General features: G+C 38.3%; 1 protein-coding gene across 4 annotated transcripts in view; it reads left to right on the top strand.

Annotated features, from left to right (window-relative positions):
* EIF2B3 (eukaryotic translation initiation factor 2B subunit gamma) overlaps nt 1-22485 on the top strand; it is a 133155-nt gene that overhangs the window by 40335 nt on the left and 70335 nt on the right. For all 4 annotated transcript variants that reach the window (XM_042996925.1, XM_007077291.3, XM_007077292.2 and 1 more), the window contains exons 4-5: nt 6936-7095; nt 20497-20608. In XM_042996925.1, coding sequence (XP_042852859.1) covers nt 6936-7095; nt 20497-20608 — 272 coding nt within the window. The remainder of the gene's footprint in view (nt 1-6935; nt 7096-20496; nt 20609-22485) is intronic.

The following is a 22485-nucleotide window of genomic DNA, read 5'->3' as shown; positions in this document are numbered from 1 at the left end:
GGAAGAGAAAAGACTTCATTTCTAGCTGAGATAATATATTGGGTACTGTCTTTTATAATAACTGTGACAGGACCTGCAACTTGATGGATGAATGTGTGGTGGGATGGGAAAAGAGAATGGGGAATGCATTTTTGGCAGTTTACTCCAGCAAGTTAACATTAGCTATGTGGTAGGGGAATTGTGGCAGAGAAGGCTGAATTAGGTAGGTGGAGTCATATTTGAAAGACCTTTAGTGTCATACTAAGGAACTTAAACTCAATCTTACAAAGCAGTGATATTCTAAATGGGGTGATCTCAAAGCCGGGGGTGTGTAGGATGGAGTACCAGAGGAAGATATTAGAATAGAATCTCTAGTTCTTTTAATTTTATCTCTTCACTTAAAAAAATATCAATTTTTGTATATGTTGTCTGAAGAGCATGTTATATCACTTATAGTGATTCGTGTATTTTTAAATCAATTTTAAAAGTAAGTGGGAATAGGGGCACCTGAGTGGTTCAGTTGGTTAAGTGTCAGGCTTCAGCTCAGGTCATGATCTCACGGTTCATGGGTTCAAGCCCCGTGTCAGGCTCTGTGCTGACAGCTTAGAGCCTGGAGCCTGCTTCAGATTCTGTGTCTCCCTCTTTTGCCGCCCCTCCCCCACTCACGCTCTGTCTGTCTCTCTCTCTCAAAAACGTTAAAAAAAAATTCTTTTTTGGGCGGCTGGGTGGCTCAGCCAGTTGAGCGTCCGACTTCGGCTCAGGTCATGATCTCACAATTCATGAGTTCGAGCCCTGCATCGGGCTCTATGCTGACATCTCAGAGCCTAGAGCCTGCTTCGGATTCTGCGTCTCCCTCTCTCTGCCCCTTCCCTGCTCACGCTCTGTCTCTGTCTCAAAAATAAATAAACATTAAAAAAAATAAGAATAATAAAATAAATGAATAAAAATTCTTCTTTAAAGTAAGTGGGAATAGTTGAATAAATGTTCAACTTTTTTTTTTTTTTTATGTTTGGAGAACATTATTTTAGGCTGTCTTTAAGCAGGGAAATGAAATAAGTTGTGGAAATTGAAGTGTGGATTAGAATAGGGGAAAACTGGAATGAGAGAGACCAGCTAAGAGACTGGAAGAATACTTTGAGACCTAAACTAAGGTAGTGCAGTGGAGATAAAAGAAAAGGACTTGGTGACCAGTAACATGTTGGGGTAGGGGACTGGGCAGGAAAGAGAGAGGAATTCATTCCTAGATTATGGCCAGATTTCTCACTTCAGATCCTGGTGGTGGTGACATTATGATTAAGCTAAGGAACACAGGAAGGATGTTTAGCTCTAAGCCTAAGGATTATCACATTTCTTACAGACTGAGTTGGTCATTACTTCCTGCACCTAATGCCCCAGACTCATTAAAAACAAAATGGCAGTTGGCTCTTTGCCTTGCACTTTGGGAACTGCAGACTGGGAGTGTTTTCCAAACATTTTCAACGGAAATCAAGCATGGTGAGGTCTCCATTGCAGTTAGACATTGGTGTTTATTAAAACACCAAACTACTCTTGACGGTTGGATTGGGATTGGACCACATAGGAAATGTAAATTGTAACCATTCATAGTAGCACCAAGTAGCTGAATTCATTAGTTCCATATGGGCAGGGGTGGAGTACAGGGTGGTGATTTGGATCATAGCCATTGTTTGTGGAAGTGCTGGGTGGATAAAAGCGAGGTTACCTTGCCTTTACGGGTTTTCTTCCAGTGGAATAAGTGTTTTTCTCTCTCCATGCCATAGGAAATTGTTTGCCAGATTGTGTTATTTATAACAATCTGTCATGGAGCAGCTGCCAGGAAAAGAAGAAAGGCTATTCCCAGTAGCTCTTACCACCTCCCACCATACCGCTACCACCTCACACACATATATACGGTTTTCTGATTTAACTTTTGTTTTTTTCTTCTAGTTTTACTCAGTGGTTTTGGCTTGATTGAAAATGTTCTTGTAATGAGAGATTTCTGAGCCTTGCCATGGCTTTGTAATTGGGTTTTCTGAGCTTAATTTGTTTGCTTTAGCCAAAACTAACTGGCAGCAGTTGGAATTTTGAATTCCTGGAGGTCTTGAGTTCTCCCCAAACACTAACATGCTGTTTTCACCTTCCCTTAAAGACCTTGTATGTTTCCATACAGTTTGTCAAAACTGGACACATTTGCGATCCTTTAGAGCCGTGCTTTTTGCACTTGACATTGCCCTAACTCCTGTAAAGGAACAGACTTGGGATAAAGGGATACTGAGGACTATTAGAACAGTGAGTAGGGAGGTCTGAGGAGATTCCATTTGGTCTCTGCAAAAGAAGAGGCTTACTGTTGGCGTTAGAAAAGAACTGGTTACCTGAAACACAAAGCAGCGGAGGCTTGGTGTGTCCAGGGAACTTTTCAAGTTAATTGCATTTCAGATATACAGTTCCTTCACAGTCCAAACAGTCTATGTTTATTCATGGCTTGTGGTCACACGTGATCAGAAATGCCTCTGGCTCTTAACAGTTTCTCTGCTTTTTCTCTCTGGGTTCCAGTTAGTAGAAGAATATTTGCATTTCTAGAATGGGCTTTACATTTTTAGAATAAAAATCAAACAACAGTTATTTATTTTCTATTATAGCTTTTATAAAAATGTAAAGAGAAATAGGTGGTAGTATGAAGATACAAGGATGATTGTTTTCCTTTTAGACTTTTGTTTCTTTTTCCAGGATTTCCAGCTTTGGAAACAACGTACATTGATCAAAGAGCAAAGACTTCCCTTTGGAAGTGGTGGAGTTGCAAAGAGGATGGGAATGTGTTTGGTTTGAGTGAGTTTTAGATGGAGCGTTTTCTGGGGACAGAGGCAGGAGAGGGCCTGATGGAGTAGCACCTCCATCTGTATCCCAAGCCCTGCCCTTTCTGACTGACGCCTCTCTTTTCACACTGAGAGCAGATGGCAACCAAACAGTGGGGGGAGGGGTCTGTTTCTTGTGCTCCTTGGGGATTTTGCATTCAGCTTAGGAAAAAGTCATCTAAAAGCAAAGAGAAAAATGAAGCAGTAGACTGTTCACATTGACCCAGGACTTGTTTGGCATTCACTACACTGACAGATTTATTTTTGGCAAATATTCAATGATAACCGCACTTATTTTCCAAGATGACATTGTCACCACTTCAGAGGCATTTGCATTGGGATCATTTTCTTCACTTTGGAGTACACTTGATAATTAAATTTATTGTAGAACAGTCAGCTTGCAAAAATCAGCCATCTTATTAGAGAAAGAAGTTCTTTTTTCTCAGTAAACTGTCATTTTCATTATAATGAAATGGGACTTCTGTACTGCTGTCCTGACATGTCTTTAATAATAGCCCATGTTCCCTGCCTTCCTATGCATTGTTACAAGAAGTAGGGTTCTGTATGCTGTCTCTTCCTGAGCTTTCATATACATAGGCTGATTTGCTAATATTTGGTGGTTCCTAGATGGTGAGGTTAGGAATTTTTTTTCCTAAAAAAAATTTTTTTTTTTTAGCTCCGTTAAAATCCAGAAGGAACTAAGATAGCTTTAAGCAAAAGAGTAAAAAAATCCAAATTTGAACTTCTTAACTTGAAGAGGCTCTCAAAAGGAATTGTTTGGGCTATAAATAATAAGTTATATGTGTAGAAAAAGAAATGATGGTTCTTGTATTTCAAGAAGTAAGCCAAGGCCTCAGTCAGTTAAGTGTCTGACTTCGGCTCAGGTCTTGATCTCAGTTTGTGAGTTCGAGCCCCAAATCGGGCTCTTTGCTGATGGCTCGGAGCCTGGAGCCTGCTTCAGATTCTGTCTCCTTCTCTCTCTGCCCCTCCCCGACTTGTGCTCTGTCTCTCAAAAATAAACAAATGTAAAAAAAAAAAAAAAAAAATTAAAAGAACCAAGCCAAGGCATTCTTATAGTTGAGCCTCAATTTCTTTTTTTTTTTTTAATATGGAATTTATTGTCAAATTAGTTTCCATACAACACCCAGTGCTCATCCCAACAGGTGCCCTCCTCAATACCCATCACCAACCCCTCCCTCCCCCCCCCCGTCAACCCTCAGTTTCTTCTCAGTTTTTAAGAGTCTCTTATGTTTTGCTTCCTCCTGAGCCTCAATTTCTGAGGAAACATGACTTTTTACTGTAGTACAATGTGAGTTGAAATCATCCATTTTTCCCACCCAAAGCAGGAATCTTGATTTTAAATTAAAATCTCAGAAGAGTAGGAACCACGTACAAGAATGTCCATGTAGATACTCATTTTATTTATTCTTAAACCAGGAATAATTTAGTTCAGTGTTTTTCAGACTTTTTAAAATAGCAAAACCTGTTTTCCAAGCCAAAGCTTGTACAGAAGCCTATCTAAGAAAATAAAATTAATAAAAGAGGAGTTTCCCTGGTTGACTCAGAAAGGGCAGTAGGAATCAGGCTTTACTTCAGGCCCCCCTCAGAAACTGCAGGTGTGCTATTGAGAAACATTTGTGTAGTTAATTTAAATTGCAATTTAAGGAATTCATTTTTCCATTGATTGTTTTGGGACTTCTGTTTTCTGCACTTATGATAAAGTGTAGTAGCAGAATGTATAGGTAGCAATTTGTTAAAAATATATTAAGTAGCCTTTCTTAGCCACTCACTTTAACACTTCCTAGTACACTCTTTCAGAGTAGGGCCTGGGTGAGCATAGAGTAAGTGCTCAATAAATGTTAGGTAAGTGGGGCGCCTTGGTGGCTCAGTCGGTTGAGTGTCCGACTTTGGCTCAGGTCATGATCTCATGGTTCGTGGGTTCGGGCCCCCGCATCAGGCTCTGTGCTGACAGCTCAGAGCTTGGAGCCTGCTTCAGATTCTGTCTCTCTCTCTTTCTACCCCTCCCCTGTTCACACTTTGTCTCTCTCTCTCAAAAATAAATAAATATTAAAAAATAATAAAAAAATAAATGTTAGGTAAGTGAATTGTTGCAAGTGATAATCCAGTTTCTGCTTGAGCACTTCTAATGATGGGAAATTCATTGCCTTACAAAATTACTCTTTTTGACTAGCTCTGATTGACAGATATAAGTTAATATGGAAACTAAAATACTTTTCTTCATGTGTTTCCTCTTTGTTCTTAGTTTTGCTCTTGGGCTATTTAGGTAAAATTTGGTTCTTCCTTAAGACTGCCAGGTATTGGGGTGCCTGGGTGGCTCAGTTGGTTAAGCATCAGACTTCAGCTCAAGTCACGATCTCACGGTTCATGGGTTCGAGGCCTCTGTCAGGCTCTGTGCTGACCTCTCAGAGCCTGGAGCCTGCTTCAGATTCTGTGTCTCCCTCTCTCTCTGCCCCTTCCCTGCTTGCACTCTCTCTCTCAAAAATAAACATTAAGAAAAAAAAAAGAAAAGACTGCCAGGTATTTAAAGAATGCTTTTAGGGGCACCTGGGTGGCTCAGTTGGTTAAGTGTCAGGCTTCAGCTCAGGTCATGATCTCACGGTTCATGGGTTCAAGCCCTGCATCAGGCTCTATGCTGACAGCTTGGAGCCTGGAGCCTGCTTTGGATTCTGTGTCTCCCTCTCTCTCTCTGCCCCTCCCCCACTCTCTCTCTGCCCCTCCCCCACTCTCTCTCTCTCTCTCTCTCTCTCTCTCTCAAAACTAAATAAACATTAGGAAATAACGTTTTTAATAAAGAATGCTTTTATCTCTTTCTTTCTTAATCCCACCCCATAATCCTTGTCCTGCCCACTGTCTCCCCTACAGTCTTTTCCCTATTAAACAGCTTCTCTTCTTTCACTATTATGTTTCTAGCTCTTTCACCACCTTGATCATCTTCTTATTGATGCTTTTTTAGTTTATCAAGTATACTCCTAAAATATGATACTCCAGTTGATATCTAGTACCCATAGTGTTGGGTACTAGACAGACCAAAATTTAGAAGTATCTAAGATCTAAGTTTAGATGTTTTGGGTGCCTAATACTGTGGACTAGAAACTCCCTTAAATTGGTTTTCAAACTACCAAAGCTATGTTTCTTCAAACACTATTCACTAGTATAGATTATTTATTTATATAAACAGTCATTACAAGTTGTTAGATCTTAGTTACCTAACTACTATAAACCTGTTTCTTTGTCTGTAAAGTACAAATGCTAATAGTGCTTACTGCATAGTGTTATAAAGATTGGGAATGCATGCAAAGTTACCATGATTCCTGGCCAATAGTACACACTCAGTGAACGTTAATTACTATTATTCGTTATTATTGTAATTAATCTGAATTACCAGACTTGCAACCAGAATACCCACCACATGAGAAAATCTTTTTTTTACTTCATTGATTTATTCATTCATTCATCAAATAATTACTAAATGCCTATTATGTGCCAGACACTGTGGTAGTTAGTTCTCATATTTCTTATCCATAAAAATGAGAACTAATAATATTAATAATAATCCCACACCATGGTGTTATTATAAGAATTAAATGAGTGCTTTTATACATACCTGAGGTTGTATTGTAATTATTTACTATTTACATTGGTTTCCTTGAGAGATGGGACTTATGTTATATTCACCCTTTTATTTTCTAGTACTATAGCAAAGTGACTGTTTCATAGTATTTCATAACCATATGGAATCATCAGACTATGTGAAAATGTTTTTCAAACTGTAAAGGGATATATAAATTTATGATCATTAATTATATATTCATGGAAATAGACAATGTGGTGGTTTTCAGACTCTGTTCCTTAGAGCCCAGGATTCCAGTGGACCCTCAGATTCAGCAGCCATAAGGCTCACCCAAGGAGAGGCAGATATTCAGTTAGAACAGCCTATTTATGTTACTTATTCTGCTGCTATTAAAAAAGTTTGAAAACAAGTGTCCAGTTTGTGTGTGCTTCTAAGCCATTGTAAGTTTATCCTGTGATGATTATTGTGATCCATTGCCTTTTGTGATATTGACTTTCCCCTTCTCCATTTGACAGACAGATGTTCTAGTCCTGAGCTGTGATCTCATAACAGATGTTGCCTTACACGAAGTTGTAGACCTGTTCAGAGCTCATGATGCATCCCTTGCGATGTTAATGAGAAAAGGCCAAGATGGCTTAGAACAAGTTCCAGGTCAAAAGGGGAAAAAAAAAACAGGTAAGGAGACTGGAGTTTGGTTTATTTGTATGTTAGGTTTTTATAATTATTATTGTCATTCATGTTTTCACTTAAGAAACATTTATTGAAAATTTAAAGGATGTGTTCAATTTGGGGCATCTGGCAAGCTCTATTGGTAGAGCATGTGACTCTTGATCTCAGGGTTATGAGTTCAAGCCCCATGTTGGAAGGAAGGAAGGAAGGAAGGAAAGAAGGAAGGAAGGAAGGGAGGAAGGAAAAGAAAGGAAAGGAAAGAAGAAAGAAAGAAAGAAAGAAAGAAAGAAAGAAAGAAAGAAAGAAAGAAAGAGAGAGAGAAAAATTGACTGATTCATTTATTGAGAGCTGATTGCACTGCAGGCACTGTGCTAGGGGTTGATGACATAAAGTCAGAAAAGACAGTTCCTGACTTGAAGAGGCTTAGAACTATTGATTAGATTCTGTAAAGTCCAGAGGATTTGTGTGCAGAGAGGAGCACTCAGAATTATTTGCATTGTGTTTAAGGCTCAAATAATTGAATGCATATATCTAAGAAACAAAAAATCTAATTTAAGATCAAATATTAAAAAATAGTTAAACTAGGGATACCTGGATGACTCGGTTGAGCATCCAACTCTTGATTTTGGCTCAGGTCATGATCCCAGGGTCATGGGATTGAGCCCCATGTCAGGCACTGCACTGAGCATGAAACCTGCTTAAGACTGTCTCTCCCTCTCCCTCTCCCTCTCCCTCTCCCTCTCCCTCTCCCTCTCCCTCTCCCTCTCCCTCTCCCTCTCCCTCTCCCTCTCCCTCTCTCCCCTGCTTGCATTCTCCCTCTCCCTCTCCCTCTCCCTCTCCCTCTCCCTCTCCCTCTCCCTCTCCCTCTCTCCCCTGCTTGCATTCTCCCTCTCCCTCTCCCTCTCAAATAAAAAATAGAATAATTTTAGGGGCACCTGGGTGGCTCAGTCAGTTAAGCATCCGACTTCGGCTCAGGTCATAATCTCACGGTTGGTGAGTTCGAGCCCCATGTCGGGCTCTGTGCTGACAGCTCAGAGCCTGGAGTCTGCTTCAGATTCTGTGTCTCCCTCTCTCTCTGCCCCTCCCCCACTCGTACTCTGTCTCTCTCTGCCTCTCAAAAATAAAGAAATGTAATAAGAAAAACAATTAAAAAAAAAAAAACAATTTTGATGCTTAAATTGTCACACCTTGGCCATTGAAAGTTTATTTAAGGTGACTCCTCTCTTTGAAAACGTATGATGTACACTGATAACCTACTTTTTAGCTGAAGTGTAATTACAGAAGACAGGGAAGCAGGGAATAGGACTGGAGAGGATACAGAGATCAGACTAAAGAGTTTGGACTTTATCCTCAAAACAGTGGGGAGTTGGGGTACCTGGGTGGTTCAGTTGGTTGAGCATCCGACTTTGGCTCAGGTCATGATCTCACAGTTCATGAGTTTAAGCCCCATATCGGGCTCAGTCTGTTGAACGTCCAACTCTTGATTTCAGCTCAGGTCATGATCCCATGGTTCATGGGTTGCAGCCCCACCTCAGGCTCTACTCTGACTGTGCAGAGCCTGCTTGGGATTCTCTTTCTCCCTCTCTCTCTCTCTCTGCCCCTCTCTGCACATGCTCTCTCTCTCTCTCTCTCAAAATAAATAAATAAACTAATAAACAAATTAACATTAAAAAAAAAGAACATCTTAGAAAAAAAAACAGTGGGGAGTTGTTGAGGAATTTTATTGTATGTGCTGCTGAAGTGAGCACAAGTTGTTGAGGAATTTTAAACGAGAATGTCTGATCAGATTTGTGTTATAGAAAGATTTTCTATTCTTAGTATGAAATTTTGAATTTCTCTGTATCTGTATTTTATTATATTTGAAAGCTGAGTTTCACCTAAATAACTGAGTTTTAAATTCCTCCTGTGGAAGGGCTCCTGGCTGGCTCAGTCAATTACGCATTCGACTTTGGCTTGGGTCATGTTCTCATGGTTTGTGGGTTCAAGCCCCACATGGGCTCTCTGCTGTCAGCACAGAGCCCACTTTGGATCCTCTGTCCCTTCTCTCTCTGCCCCTCCCCCACTCGTGCTCACACACACTCTCACGCTCTTCCAAAAATAAATAAACACTAAAAATAATAATACAAAAAATAAATTCCTCCTGTGGAATGCTATGCATTTCAATGATAAGAATTTTTTTTTTAAAGAACCCTAATATTCTCAAATTGTATATTTGGTCTGCCTCTTAGCTATTATTATGTGCCAGAATAGGCTACAGTCCCCTTTTTCCCAGATATTGTTTAATAGAGTGGATCCGGTAGGTTCAAGTTTCCCAAATGGTGTTCTTACCAACTTACAAGAAAATGACTCATGGCTAGATGTTTCAGCAGCCATCTTTCCCCCTCTTGCCACTTCTTTCCCAGAAGATTTGTAGATGGTAGATTCTGAGGAGGGCAAGATCAAATTCATGTTTGGATTTTTGGGACTTTTTTTTTCCTTACTCCAGGTCTTTACACATGTTGTTCTCTGCCCAAAATCCTCGCCATCCCCTCTCCCCACAACACACGTACTCTAAATTTATCTTAGCCTTCAAGTTCTTTTCTGAGAGGGGCCTTTCTTGACCCTCTAATATGAAACCATACTCCTTTGTTTGTCTAAATATGGTAGCCCTGCTGTCTTATTTACTCTCTCCTATACTCAACTGTATGCTCTGTAAGAGCTGGGATCATTATATTCTATTTTGTTCATTTTGTCCCCAGCACTTGGCCTAGTTATGGCCCATAGCAGTCAATAGATGTTATCGAATGGTTGAGGAGCCTGCCTGTAAAGGCAATTCTTATTGTCCCCCACCCAGTAAGAGAAATTAGATTCAACTTTTATTTAGTCCATCCAGTTCACTGTAGTATTTCTTAAACTCCTCCCCACTTCTCAGAGTTATATAGCCTTGGTCCAGGCTAGATTCAATAAATATCAGTGTGCTTGAGAATCACACAAATGAAAGCTGTCACTTGGCTGTCACCTCTCAATCAGCTTAGCTCCCTCTGCACTAACAAATGTTGGCAGGCCTTCTGAGCCTGTTTGTTTTTTTGGGTTTTGTTTTTTTTGTTTTTTTTTTTTTGTTTTTTTTTGTTTTTTTTTTTGCTTCAGCTTTCTTTATTTCTCAAAGCTGAACTGTTAGAAAACTCTCTGCTTGGGTTTCTGCTTTATCTCTTTTCTCTTCTCAATCCCCAACTCCCCCACTCTTTCTAATTATATTTAACAGAACTGACTTGAAATCCCAGCATATTGAAAATCGAAATTGTTGGGGCGCCTGAATGGCTCGGTCGGTTGAGCGGCCGACTTTGGCTCGGGTCATGATCTCGCGGTCCGTGAGTTTGAGCCCCGCGTCAGACTCTGTGCTGACAGCTCAGAGCCTGGAGCCTGTTTCAGATTCTGTGTCTCCCTCTCTCTGACCCTCCCCTGTTCATGCTCTGTCTCTCCCTGTCTCAAAAATAAATAAATGTTAAAAAATTAAAAAAAAAAAAAAAAGAAAATCAAAATTGTTGTGATTGAAGAAACAGCATGCAGAAGTAGGTTCAAATATGCTAGAATTTATAAGTCACAGTGTACAATAATAGGAGCATATGTAAAATACAGGGAGCAATTTAATGCCCCAGTTACAGGGAAATATATTTAAAAACATGGTATTTGAAAAGAAGGAGGAACAACTTACTAATATGCAGACAGGCTACTTGGAATGAGATCCCTGACTTATAAATGCATTAAGTTTTGATATAGTCATTGAATTTAGAACATACTATATGTAAAGTTTATGCTAAGCCTCATATGGGAAACAAAGATAAGATTTGCTCTCAAACTAAAATCTAGTGAATTGCTGAAACTAATATTACACTATATCTTCACTAACTGGAATTTAAATAAAAACTTGAAACAATGAAATAAAATAAAATCCATTGAACAGGGCTAGGTAGTTTTGTTATTTACCAAGTTTTATATCCATGAATGGCCTACCAGCATTTTGTGGATAGTTGCTTAATATCAGTCACATCAGTGGTAAGTGGTAGAATCAGAACTTGAACCCATGCTTTCTGACTCCATAGCCTGGGCTTTCTTTTTCTTTCTTTTTTGAATTTAGTTTTTGTTTTTATCAAAGTTTTATATGCTCATAATTTAAAGACTGATGGAATTATCCAAGTTATATTATAATAAATAGCAGTCGTTAGCCCTGTCTATTCTCACCTTACTCAGAGGCAGCCACTTTCAACATTTTTAGCTAACTTTTTTTCACATTTAAGTCCACATCTCCAAATAACGTGGTTTGTTGTTTTTTGGGGGTTTTTTTGCTGTGTCTTCGTATTTTTAGTTTTAGGAATTATTTACTTATTTCCTACTATGGGACTTAAAGCTGTAGTTCTGTTTTACCGTACCCTCTACCCCCACCACACACATGTAAACTTCTAGTCTCCCCATTTTTTACAGTATTTATTAACTGAATATTTAATGTTTACTATAACTGTTTAAATGGTATTCACAGCTGAACCTTGTATATGATTAATTTTCTCCTTCCTCCTTTTATTTTTCTAAAATTTGTCTTGTTTTTTCATTTGCTTATTTTTCTGTGTATTTATTACTAATTCAACATCAGCCTCAGTTGTGTGAATTCCTCTCATTACTTTCCAACACATTCAGTGTTCTCTCAGTTTCAGATTCTTGAAGATAATCTCTCTTAGAGCTTTTCTGGATTAGTTGTTCTGCTGTGAAACTACCATTTTATTTAGGTTCACCCTTCACTGTCATATTTTGAAAGTCATTATTTTCCTCTTTCCCAGTTTATTTCTTTTATTTATTTATTTTGAGAGAGAGAGAGAACAAGGGGAGAGAGACAGAGGATCTGAAGTGGGCTCTGTGCTGACAGCAGAGAGCCCAATGTGGGGCTCAGTCTCACGAACTGTGAGATCATGGCCTGAGCCAAAGTCAGACACTTAACTGACTGAGCCACCCAGGCGCCCCTTATTTTATTTTTTCCTCTTTTCTTAGCTTATACTCACTCTTTTGTGGAACATATCCTCTTGTAGCCTCCTGAGATGAGGTTTGTGAAAAATAAATTTTTGAGCTTTTGCATGTCTTTATTCTATCCTCATAGTTGTTTGATATTTTGGCTGGGTATAATCTTCTCTTGAAATCATGTTTCCTCAAAATGTTGAAGGTATTATTTCACTGTCTTCTAGCTTTTCTATTAAGTCTAACACCATTCTGATTCTTCATTCTCTGCATGAAACCTTCCCACCCACCCACCCCAACCTTCTGGGAAGCTTATACAATCTTTTTGTTTCCAAAATTATAAAATTTCACACTGATTATCCTCAGTATGGTCTAATATCATCCCGTGTTAGATGATAACGGGCCTTTCGATCTGAATATTCAAGTCTTCAATTCTGAAAAATTTCTGAAACTAATCTCTTTTTTTTAACACACCACCAAACTCAAAATTTAAAATAACTTCTGTCAATGTGATCTCCACGTGTCCCCAACTCATTATTGTCCCTATCTAAGGTACCCTTGCTGAATCCTGTGTTTATTATTTTTCTTTTTTTTTTCTTTCTTTTTCATATAGTTATATCTCAGCTTTTTGTATTCCTAAAAGATATATGTATATATTTTACTTATTCTGATTTTATACAAAAGATAGCACGTATTCATTCAATTTATTCAATGTAATCCCTATCAAAATTGTAGTGTTGGGGCACCTGAGTGGCTCAGTCAATTGTATCTAGCTCTTGGTTTTGGCTCAGATCATGATGTCACAATTCATGAGTTCAAGCCCCACTTTGGGCTCCACGATGACAGTGCAGAACCTGCTTGGGAATCTCTCTCTCCCTCTCTGTCTGCCCCTCCCCAGCTCACATTCATGCTCTCTTCTCTCTCAAAATAAATAAATAAACTTAAAATAAATTCCAATAGCATTTTCCTCAGAAACAGAACCAAAAAAAAAAATCCTAAAATTTGTATGGAGCAGTAAAAGAACCCGAATAACCAAAGCAATCTTGAGAAAAAACAAAGTTGGAGGCATCATGCTCCCTGATTTCAAATATTTTAAAGCTATAATACTTAAAACAGTATTGTGTTGGCATAAAAACAGACACACAGATCAGTGGAACAGAATAAAGAGCACAGAATTAACCCCACACATATATGGTCAATTAGTTTATGACTAAGGAGCCAATATACCATGGGGAAAGGATAAGCTCTTCAAGAAATGGTGCTAGGAAAATTGTACAGCCACATGCAAAAGAATGAAATGGGATCACTATCTTATACCATACACAAAAATTAACTCAGAATGAATTAAAGCCTTGAATGTAAGACCTGAAACTATACAGCTCCTAGAAGAAAACATAGGCAGTAAGCTTCTTGAGATAAGTCTCCTTGATTTTTGAGTCTGACACCAAAATCAAAAGCAACAAAAGCAAAAATAAACAAGTGGAACTATATCAAACTAAAAAGTTTCCATGCAGTAAAGGAAACCATCAACAAAATGAAAAGGCAACCTACTGAATTGGAGAAAATATATGCAAACCATATATCTGATAAGGGGCTAAGAACTCATACAACTTAATTGCAAAAAGAAACAATCCAATTAAAAAATGGGCAGAAGATTTGAATAAACATTTTTCTTTTCTTTTTAAGTTTATTCATTTATTTTGAGAGAGAGAGAGAGCATGAGTATGAGAGGGGCAGAGAGAGAGGGAGGGAAAGAATCCCAAGCAGGCTCCATGCACTTAGCATGGAGCCTGATGCAGGGCTTGATCTCACAAACCATGAGATCATGACCTAAGCCAAAATCAAGAGCCAGATGCTTAAGTGACTGAGCCACCCAGGTGCCTCTGAATAGACATTTTTCTAAAGAAGACATGCAGAGGGCCAATAGGTACATTAAAAGATGCTTTACATCATTAATCATCAGGGAAATACAAACCACAATGTGCTACTACCTCATACCTGTTAGAATGGCTATTACCAAAAAGACTAGAAATAACAAGTGTTGGTGAGGATACGTAGAAAAAGAAGCCCTCATGCACTGTTGGTAGGAATGTAAATTGATGCAGCCATTTTGGGAAACAGTATGGAGGTTCCTCAAAAAATTAAAAATAGAACTACCATATGATCCAATAAGTCTACTTGAGTATTTTTCCAGAGAAAATAAAAACACTAATTCAAAAAGATATATGCACCCCTTGTTCCTTGCAATACTATTTACAGTAACCAAGATATGGAAACAAACCTAAGTGTCCTTCAGTACATGAGTGAATAAAGAAGTTGTAGTATATATACACAATGGAATATTATTCAGCCATAAAAAGAATGAAATTTTGGCATTTGCAGCAACATGGATGGACCTCAAGGATATTATGTGAAGTGAAATAAATCAAACAGAAATACAGATACCATATGATCTCTTCTATATGTGGAATCTAAAAAAATAATTTTTTTTTAACTAAACTCATAGATACAGAGAACAGATTGGTGCTTTCCAGAGGTAGATGGTAGAAATGGGTGAACTGCTTTTGTTTTGTTTTGTTTTAGTTTAAATAAATTGAATTTTTTTTTTTAATGTAAAGTTAAACACTGCAAAAAAAAAAAAAATGTAGCAAGATGTATGTAATCTGCTCATGATTCTTTAGGTTGGTAGTTTGGCCTGTTATAACTGAGTTGTCTCATCTCTGTTCAAGTGGTATTAGCTAGTGTATCAGTTTTCTGTTGCTGCTAGTGTATGTTATCTATTGCTATATAACAAATTACCATAAACTTAACATCTTGAAACAACAGAGTGGGTCAGGAGTCCAGGTATTTGCTTAGTTGGGTCCTCTGATTCTGAGTCTTTCAGAAAGCTGAAATCAAGTTGTCATTCAGGGTTGAGGTCTCATCTGAAGGCTCAGCTAGGAAAGAATTTGCTTCTAAGCTCTCTTGTTTGTCAGCAGAATTTCAGTTCCCTAAGGACTGTTGGACTGAGAGCCTCAGTTTCTAGCTGGCTGTTGGCCAGAGGCTGCCCTCATTTCTTTATCACTTGGGCCTCTTCAACATAACAGTTTGCTTTGCCAAAGCCAGCAAGGAGAGAATCTTCTAACAAGACAGAAATTACAAAGTTATGTAACTGAATCACAGAAATAATATCTCATGACTTTTGCCACATTTTGTTGGTTAGAAGCAAATTGCTGGCCAGCCAGCTGTTCTCAGTGGGAGGGGATACAGAAATTGTGTGATTACCAAGAGGCAATTAACATTCTTAGAGGCTGCCTACCACAGTTGGGTACACTAATATGTCTAGGGCCTAAGCTGTGATAATTGAGTTTCTCTTTCATCCAGTCTGTTGCCATACTGGAGGCCCAAGCTGGTTTATATAACAGCAGCAGGTTCTAAAAGAGTAAGAGAAGATACACCTGGATGGCTCAGTTGGTTGAGCATCTGACTCTTGACTTGGGCTCAGGTCATGATCCTAGGATCGTGGGATTAAACACCCCATCGGGCTCTACACTCAGCGCGGAGCCCGCTTCAGATTCTCTCTCTTCCTCTGCCCCCTCTTCCCCATTCATGTGCTCTCTCTATCTCCTTCTAAAAGAGGAGGAGAGAGTAGAAGAAGCTACACACAAGGTCTCCTGAAGCTAAGCGTGGAATTCAGACTGTGTCATTCCATTGCACTCTGTTAAAGCTAGTTGCTAGGCTAGCTTAGATATAAAGGATGGAGAACTAGATCTTACCTCTTTTTTTCTCCTGTGAGCACTTTTTTTCCTTCACTTTTTTTTATTGTAAAATACATATAAAATTTACCATCTTTTTTTAAGTGTACAGTCTGGTGGTATTTTTAAAGAGTTTATTTATTTTTAAGTAATCTCTACCCCCAATGTGGGGCTCAAACTCATGATTCTGAGATCAAGAGTTGCAAGCTCTACAAACAGCCATCCAGGCGACCCTACGGTTTAATGGTATTAAATACATGTGTAATGTTGTGCAACCATCACCACCATCTGTGTAACTTTTTTCATCTTGTGAAACTGAAACTCTATACCCATTAAACAATAACTCCCCATTCCCCTCCCCCCCCCCCAATCCCTGGAAACCACCATTATACTTTCTTTTTTTTAATGTTTATGTATTTTTGAGAGAGAGAGTGAGTGTGAGTAGGGGTGGAGGCAGAGAGAGAGACACAGAATCTGAAGCAGGCTCCAGGCTCTGAGCTGTCATGACCTGAGCCGAAGTGAGATGCTTAACTGACTGAGCCACCCAGGTGCCCATGTTTTTATTTTTAATGTTTATTTTTTATTTTTAAGAGAGAGAGCACCAGCAGGAGAGGGACAGGGGGCGGGGGTGGACAGAGGGTCTGCAGCAGGCTCCACGCTGACATTAGCAGAGAGTCCATTGCGGAGCTCAAACTTGTGAATGGTGAGATCATGACCTGAGCCAAAGTCAAACATTCAACCGACTGAGCCACCCACGTGCCCCATATCCTTTCTGTCTCTATGATTTTAACTACTTTAAGTACCATATGTAAGTGGAATCATACAGTATTTGTCCTTTTGTCACAGGCTTATTTCATAAAGTATAATGCCCTCAAGGTTCCTCCATGTTAAGCATGAGGATTTCCTTCATTTTTAAGGCTGAATAATATTCTCTTGTATGTGTATATTACATTTTGCTTATCTATTACTCCATCAGTGGAAATTTGGGTGGTTTTCACATTTTTGCTATTGTGAATAATGCTGTTACGAATAAGGGTATGCACACTATCTCTGTGAGACCCTACTTTCAGTTCTTTTGGGTGGTCTACCCAGAAGTGGAATTGCTGAATCGTGTGGTAATTCTATTTTTTTAATGTTTTGAGGAACCGCCAAACAATTTTCCATGGTGGCTATACCATTGTACATTCTAGACCTTACCTCTTGAAGAAGTACAACAAATTTGTAACCCTTTTAACTCTACCATATACGTTTTTAGTTTTTATTTGCTAATATTTTATTTAAGATCCTTGTATTTATATAACAAATGAATGTGCCTGTAATTTTTCTGTCTCATAATGTCTTTGTCTGGTCTTGGTATCAGGATCATGCTAGCCTCATAAAACGAGTTGGAATTCCCTACTATAAATGTAATGCCTATCACAAGGGAGGTGCACAAGTTTGTTTATTAGTTGAATGAATGAATGGATAAGTAAATGACAATAGAGGAGACAGAAGTGTCAGATAAATAAAAATCAACTAGGGGCGCCTGGGTGGCTCAGTCGGTTAAGCGGCCGACTTCGGCTCAGGTAATGATCTCGCGGTCAGTGAGTTCAAGCCCCGTGTCGGGCTCTGTGCTGACAGCTCAGAGCCTGGAGCCTGTTTCAGATTCTGTGTCTCCCTCTCTCTGACCCTCCCCTGTTCATGCTCTGTCTCTCTCTGTCTCAAAAATAAATAAACGTTAAAAAATTTTATTAAAAAAAAAAATCAACTAGAAAAAAAATATGACTAGTTGACAGAATTTTTTTAATGGTAATTCATAGTTTCTTTCTTAATCTGCTTGCTTAATCTTATTTTTGTAGCCTTCTTAGGATGGACATTTTGATGTTATCTTCTCTGCTCCCAAAGTAGAATTTACTTTGTTAAAGCAGAACATAAACAAGTTTCTATAATTTGTAGTGTATTCTGAGGTCCTGGTTACTATGGTAGCTTCAAGGAAGCAAATATAAGGAGGGGCCCCTGAGAGTGAAGAATGTGAGTAAAGAGCAACATAGCTGAAACATGGACTTGAAAATCACTGCTCCCAGGACATTCAATAATTTGAGGTTTTGTAGGCTGAAGGACTTGGATAGAGTAAGCACTCCAAATATATCCAAAAATAACATTTCTGTGTTTCTTTTTAAAATATTGGCTGATAATCAGACTGCTGCAAACCTTTATATTCTCAAGTTTCCATGTAATGGATGAACTGATATATGTCATATCTGCTGTGTGGCATTTGAAATTCTCTGCAAAATTTGCTTCAATTGAAATTCCCTGTAAAACTTACCCTCAAATTGGCACTATTTGCCCTTCCTTCTTTGGAATTCGCTAATCTTGGTCATTGAGAAAAATAACATATAACTTATTTTTTTTTAAGTTTATTTATTTATTTATTTAAGTAATCTCTACACCCAACATGGGGCTCAAACTTACAACCCTGAGATCAAGAGTTACATGCTCTTCCAACTGAGCCAGCCAGGCACCCCAACGTAAGATTTTTTTTTTTAATTTTTTTTAACATTTATTTTTTGAGAGACTGAGAGGGACAGTGTGAGCAGGGGAGGGGAGAGAGAGAGAGGGAGACACAGAATCTGAAGCAGGCTCCAGGCTCCGAGCTGTTAGCACAGAGCCTGATGCGGGGCTTGAACCCACAAACCCTGAAATCATGACCTGAGCCGAAGTTGGGCGCTTAACCGACTGAGCCACCCGAGCACCCCCCCAGCATATGATTTTTTTTTATGATTGTTTCTCCCTATTTAGATTCAGACACTGCATGTGATAAGATGACCAAAAACCATCTCAAGGAATGAATGCTTTCAACCACCTGAGCTAAAACACATTATACACTTGTAATACATTTGGTTCTAGGTATATAGGCAACTGCAGCCAACAGTGAATCATGTTCAGTTATTTGGTAGCTGTTGTCTGTCAGTAGGAGACAGACAAATTCACCTTTAGAAATACTATTTTTCGGGGCGCCTGGGTGGCTCAGTCAGTTAAGCGTCCGACTTTGGCTCAGGTCATGATCTTGCAGTTTGTGAGTTTGAGCCCGGTGTCGGGTTCTGTGCTGACAGCTCAGAACCTGGAGTCTGCTTTGGATTCTGTGTCTCCTTCTCTCTCTGCCCCTCCCTCACTTGTGCTCCGTCTCTCTCCATCAAAAATAAATAAAATTTTTTTTAAAATTAAAAAAAAAGGAAAAACTATTTTTCTAGAGCTCAACTTTTTTCTTCTTTCAAGAAGGTATTAAATCATTGCTTTATTATTGTGAGGATCAAATGAGAGCATGCATTTTAATTTTTTTAGCAAAACATTTTATTTAATGTTTGATTTAATAGCACTGTTATAAGAACTTTACAAATCTTAACTGATACAGTGCTCATAACAAGCCTGTGAGGTAGGCACTATTATGATACCCATTGATGAAGCTGTGTTGATGAAGCTGAAGAATAGAGAAGTTTAGTATCTTGTTTAGGACATACAGCTAGTAAGTGGGATTCATACCCAGGTAGTCAGGCCTCAGAGGCTCTCTTCTTAATCATTATGCTATGCTGCCTCTATGTGAAAATGCTTTTGTAAGCTATAGGTACTCCTCAGCTTCTCAGATGTTAGTAGGAGATTTTATTAAGTGCCTAACACTGTACTAGATGTTAAAGGAGATATAAAGGAATCATAAGCTTGCCTTTGAAGAATTTATAATCTGGTTGGCCGAAAGAAATCTAACATAGAAAACAGCAATAATATGACAGCCTGTAAAATCACTGTCTACCAAAGAACCCTCCACATCTAGTAAAAATGCACCTTATTTTCTTTGAATGCTGTCTCATACAGAATAAAATCTAATGCATAATAGACATACAGTTAATGTTGATTGAATGTACATGTCTGTAAATAATATTTTTCTCATTTCCACAGTGCACAGACCTAGGGTATTCTTTGCAGAGAAAGAATTCCTTGTTATACTTTCTGTGCCATGTAGTGAGTTTATGGTTTATCCACATAGTCAGCTTTTTATTATTAATTTTTATTTATTTTTGACAAAGAAAAATTATGTGTATTTAAAGTGTACAGTGGTGTTTTGATATATGTAGACATGATTGTGAAATGATTACCACAGTCAAACTAACATATCTTTACTCCTTAACTCTGTTTTTGAGATAATTTCGCATTTACAGAATGATTACAAGACTAGTACAGAGAACTTATATATCCTTTACCCAAATTCCCCAAATGTTAACATTTGTTCTATCATTTTCTCTCTCTAATGATATATATTCAGTGTATGATATGTATACACAATGTAGTACATACACTATTACTGTTTTTCTGAGCTGTTTGAGAATAAGTTGCAGACATGATTCCCTTTGCTTTTAAATCAGTATGTATCCTGCCCCCCACCTCTCTAACATTGCTACAGTACTTTAATCTATAGACCTTATTCAAACTTCACTAGTTAACCTAATAATACCCTTTAGAACAATACAAAAATATTTTGACTACCCATGTTATAAACACTGTGATAAACACTGTGATATAACACAGTATTTAAAACATATATATATAACAATCCTGTATTTAGTTCCAAGAGAATTGTGAGCAGGTGCCCTGTCCCCCTGACTTAGTCATGCAGGCAGGGGCAAATGGCTTTGTTTGATTTTCTTTCTTTTGTATGATTCAGTGGAGCAGCGTGACTTCATTGGAGTGGACAGCACAGGAAAGAGGCTGCTCTTCATGGCTAATGAAGCAGACTTGGATGAAGAGCTGGTCATTAAGGGATCCATCCTGCAAAAGTAAGCCCTAGGGTTTTTCTTTCTGGCAATTCTCCTTGTCTTAAAACAAAATAAAACCACCCAGTGGATGGGAAAGAGGGAATGAAAGCGAGATTATACTGTGTGAAATTGACAAAAGTATGTGACTATTTTCCCATGAGACAGGATGAAGGCTTTTCTTCCCCACATAAGCTTAGCTTTTCCCTGTGTTTTTTTCTTGCCAAGGTAGAGTCAAATCCTGCACAGCAGCTGTGGGGAGAACAGGGAACTGGACTGTCTTTCTAACAGTGTTATAGACCTTCTTTTTCTTTTTTTTAATTGTGGTAAACACACATTTTAACCACTTTTAAGCATATGGTTTAGTAATGTTAAACATATTCACATTGTTATGAAACAGATCTCTAAAACTTTTTCATCTTGCAAATCTGAAGTTCCATATCCATTAAACAACAGCTCTTCTCTTTTTCCTGTCCCCCAGCTCCAGGTAATCACCATTTGACTTTCTGTTCCTATGAACTTGACTACTTTAGATACCTCAGATAAGTGGAATTATATAGTACTTATGTTTTGTCAGCTGGCTTATTTCACTTAGTATAATATCCTCAGGGTTCCTTCATGTTGTAAGCATGTGTCAGAATTTCCTTCTTTTTTTAAGGCTGTATAATATTCCATTGTGTGTATATGCCACATTTTTAAAATGTATTCATTTGTCCATGGACATTTGGTTTGCTTCCACCTCTTGACTATTGTGAATAATGCTGCAGTGAACATGTGTGCACATATCCCTTTGACATCCTGCTTTGAATTCTTCTGGATATACACCCAGAAGTGGGATTGCTAGATTATATGATAGTTCTAGTTTTAATTTTTAGAGAAACCTCCATACTATTTTCCATAGTGGCTGTACCATTTTACAATTGCACAAAGGTTCCAATTTCTCTACATCCTCACCAACACTTGTTATTTTCTGTTTTTTTGATAGTAGCCATCGTAATGGCTACAAATAAGCAAACCAGGCACATTTTCTTTAAATAGCATTTATTGAGTGCTTACCCAGCATGGACTTTTTCATCAGAAGCCACCATACTCAGAGCTTTACTGCCTCATACCAGTACATAGGAATGTTTAAAAACTGTTTGGAGCCTGGGTTGGACTTGTCTGTAGTTTTGCCATAGCCTGCTTGTCCCAGATTGTAAATCTCTGTTATTCTTGACTAAACCCATTTTTGCTGTTAAAAAACAAAACAAAACAAACAAAAACATGTTTGGACCCTGAACAAAATGAATGTGAGAGGAGTAAATTGGGAAAGAAAAATGTCATTGATTTTGCCATCCAGGACAACAGAGGTAGGAAACATATTTCAAACTATATATTTTAATGAAAATGAAATTAAATTCTAGCTTCAGCTAGCCCAGTTAACCCAATGTATTAGAGTTCTATATTAGCACCTTTGTTGTCTTATCTATAAAAATGTGTTTAATAATAATAGGGCTGCTATGGGGAATAAAACTGGCAGAAATTTCAACAGCGACAAAGTAGGATAATTAAATATAATAAAGTTTAAAAATTGAAGGTCAAGGAAAGAGACAAGATTCTGATGAAGAATAGAAAGGAATAAAGGTGGGTCCCAACACCCTATCACTCCTCCCCAGAAGCCATACTGATGTGTTAATGAAATCCTGCAAATTCCCACTAAAAGCTCCAAAGCTGGAAAGAACCAAACCAAGCACATTTTATCTTCTTTTTTAAGTACTTTTATCTTCTTCTGACCGAGAAGTAGCAGGAACAACTACTTGCAAGTAAATGATGAAGCAGGGAAAATGAACAATGAGGCTGACTCTTTAACAGAAATGAAAGATCAAGCATAAAAATGAATAAGTGAAGTAATATGAAGCTGG

The sequence above is a fragment of the Panthera tigris genome, chromosome C1, assembly GCF_018350195.1.
Source record: "Panthera tigris isolate Pti1 chromosome C1, P.tigris_Pti1_mat1.1, whole genome shotgun sequence".
Taxonomy (NCBI): Eukaryota; Metazoa; Chordata; class Mammalia; order Carnivora; family Felidae; genus Panthera; species Panthera tigris.
Note: the sequence above shows the minus strand (reverse complement) of the source record. Positions and strands in the feature narration are given on the sequence as shown.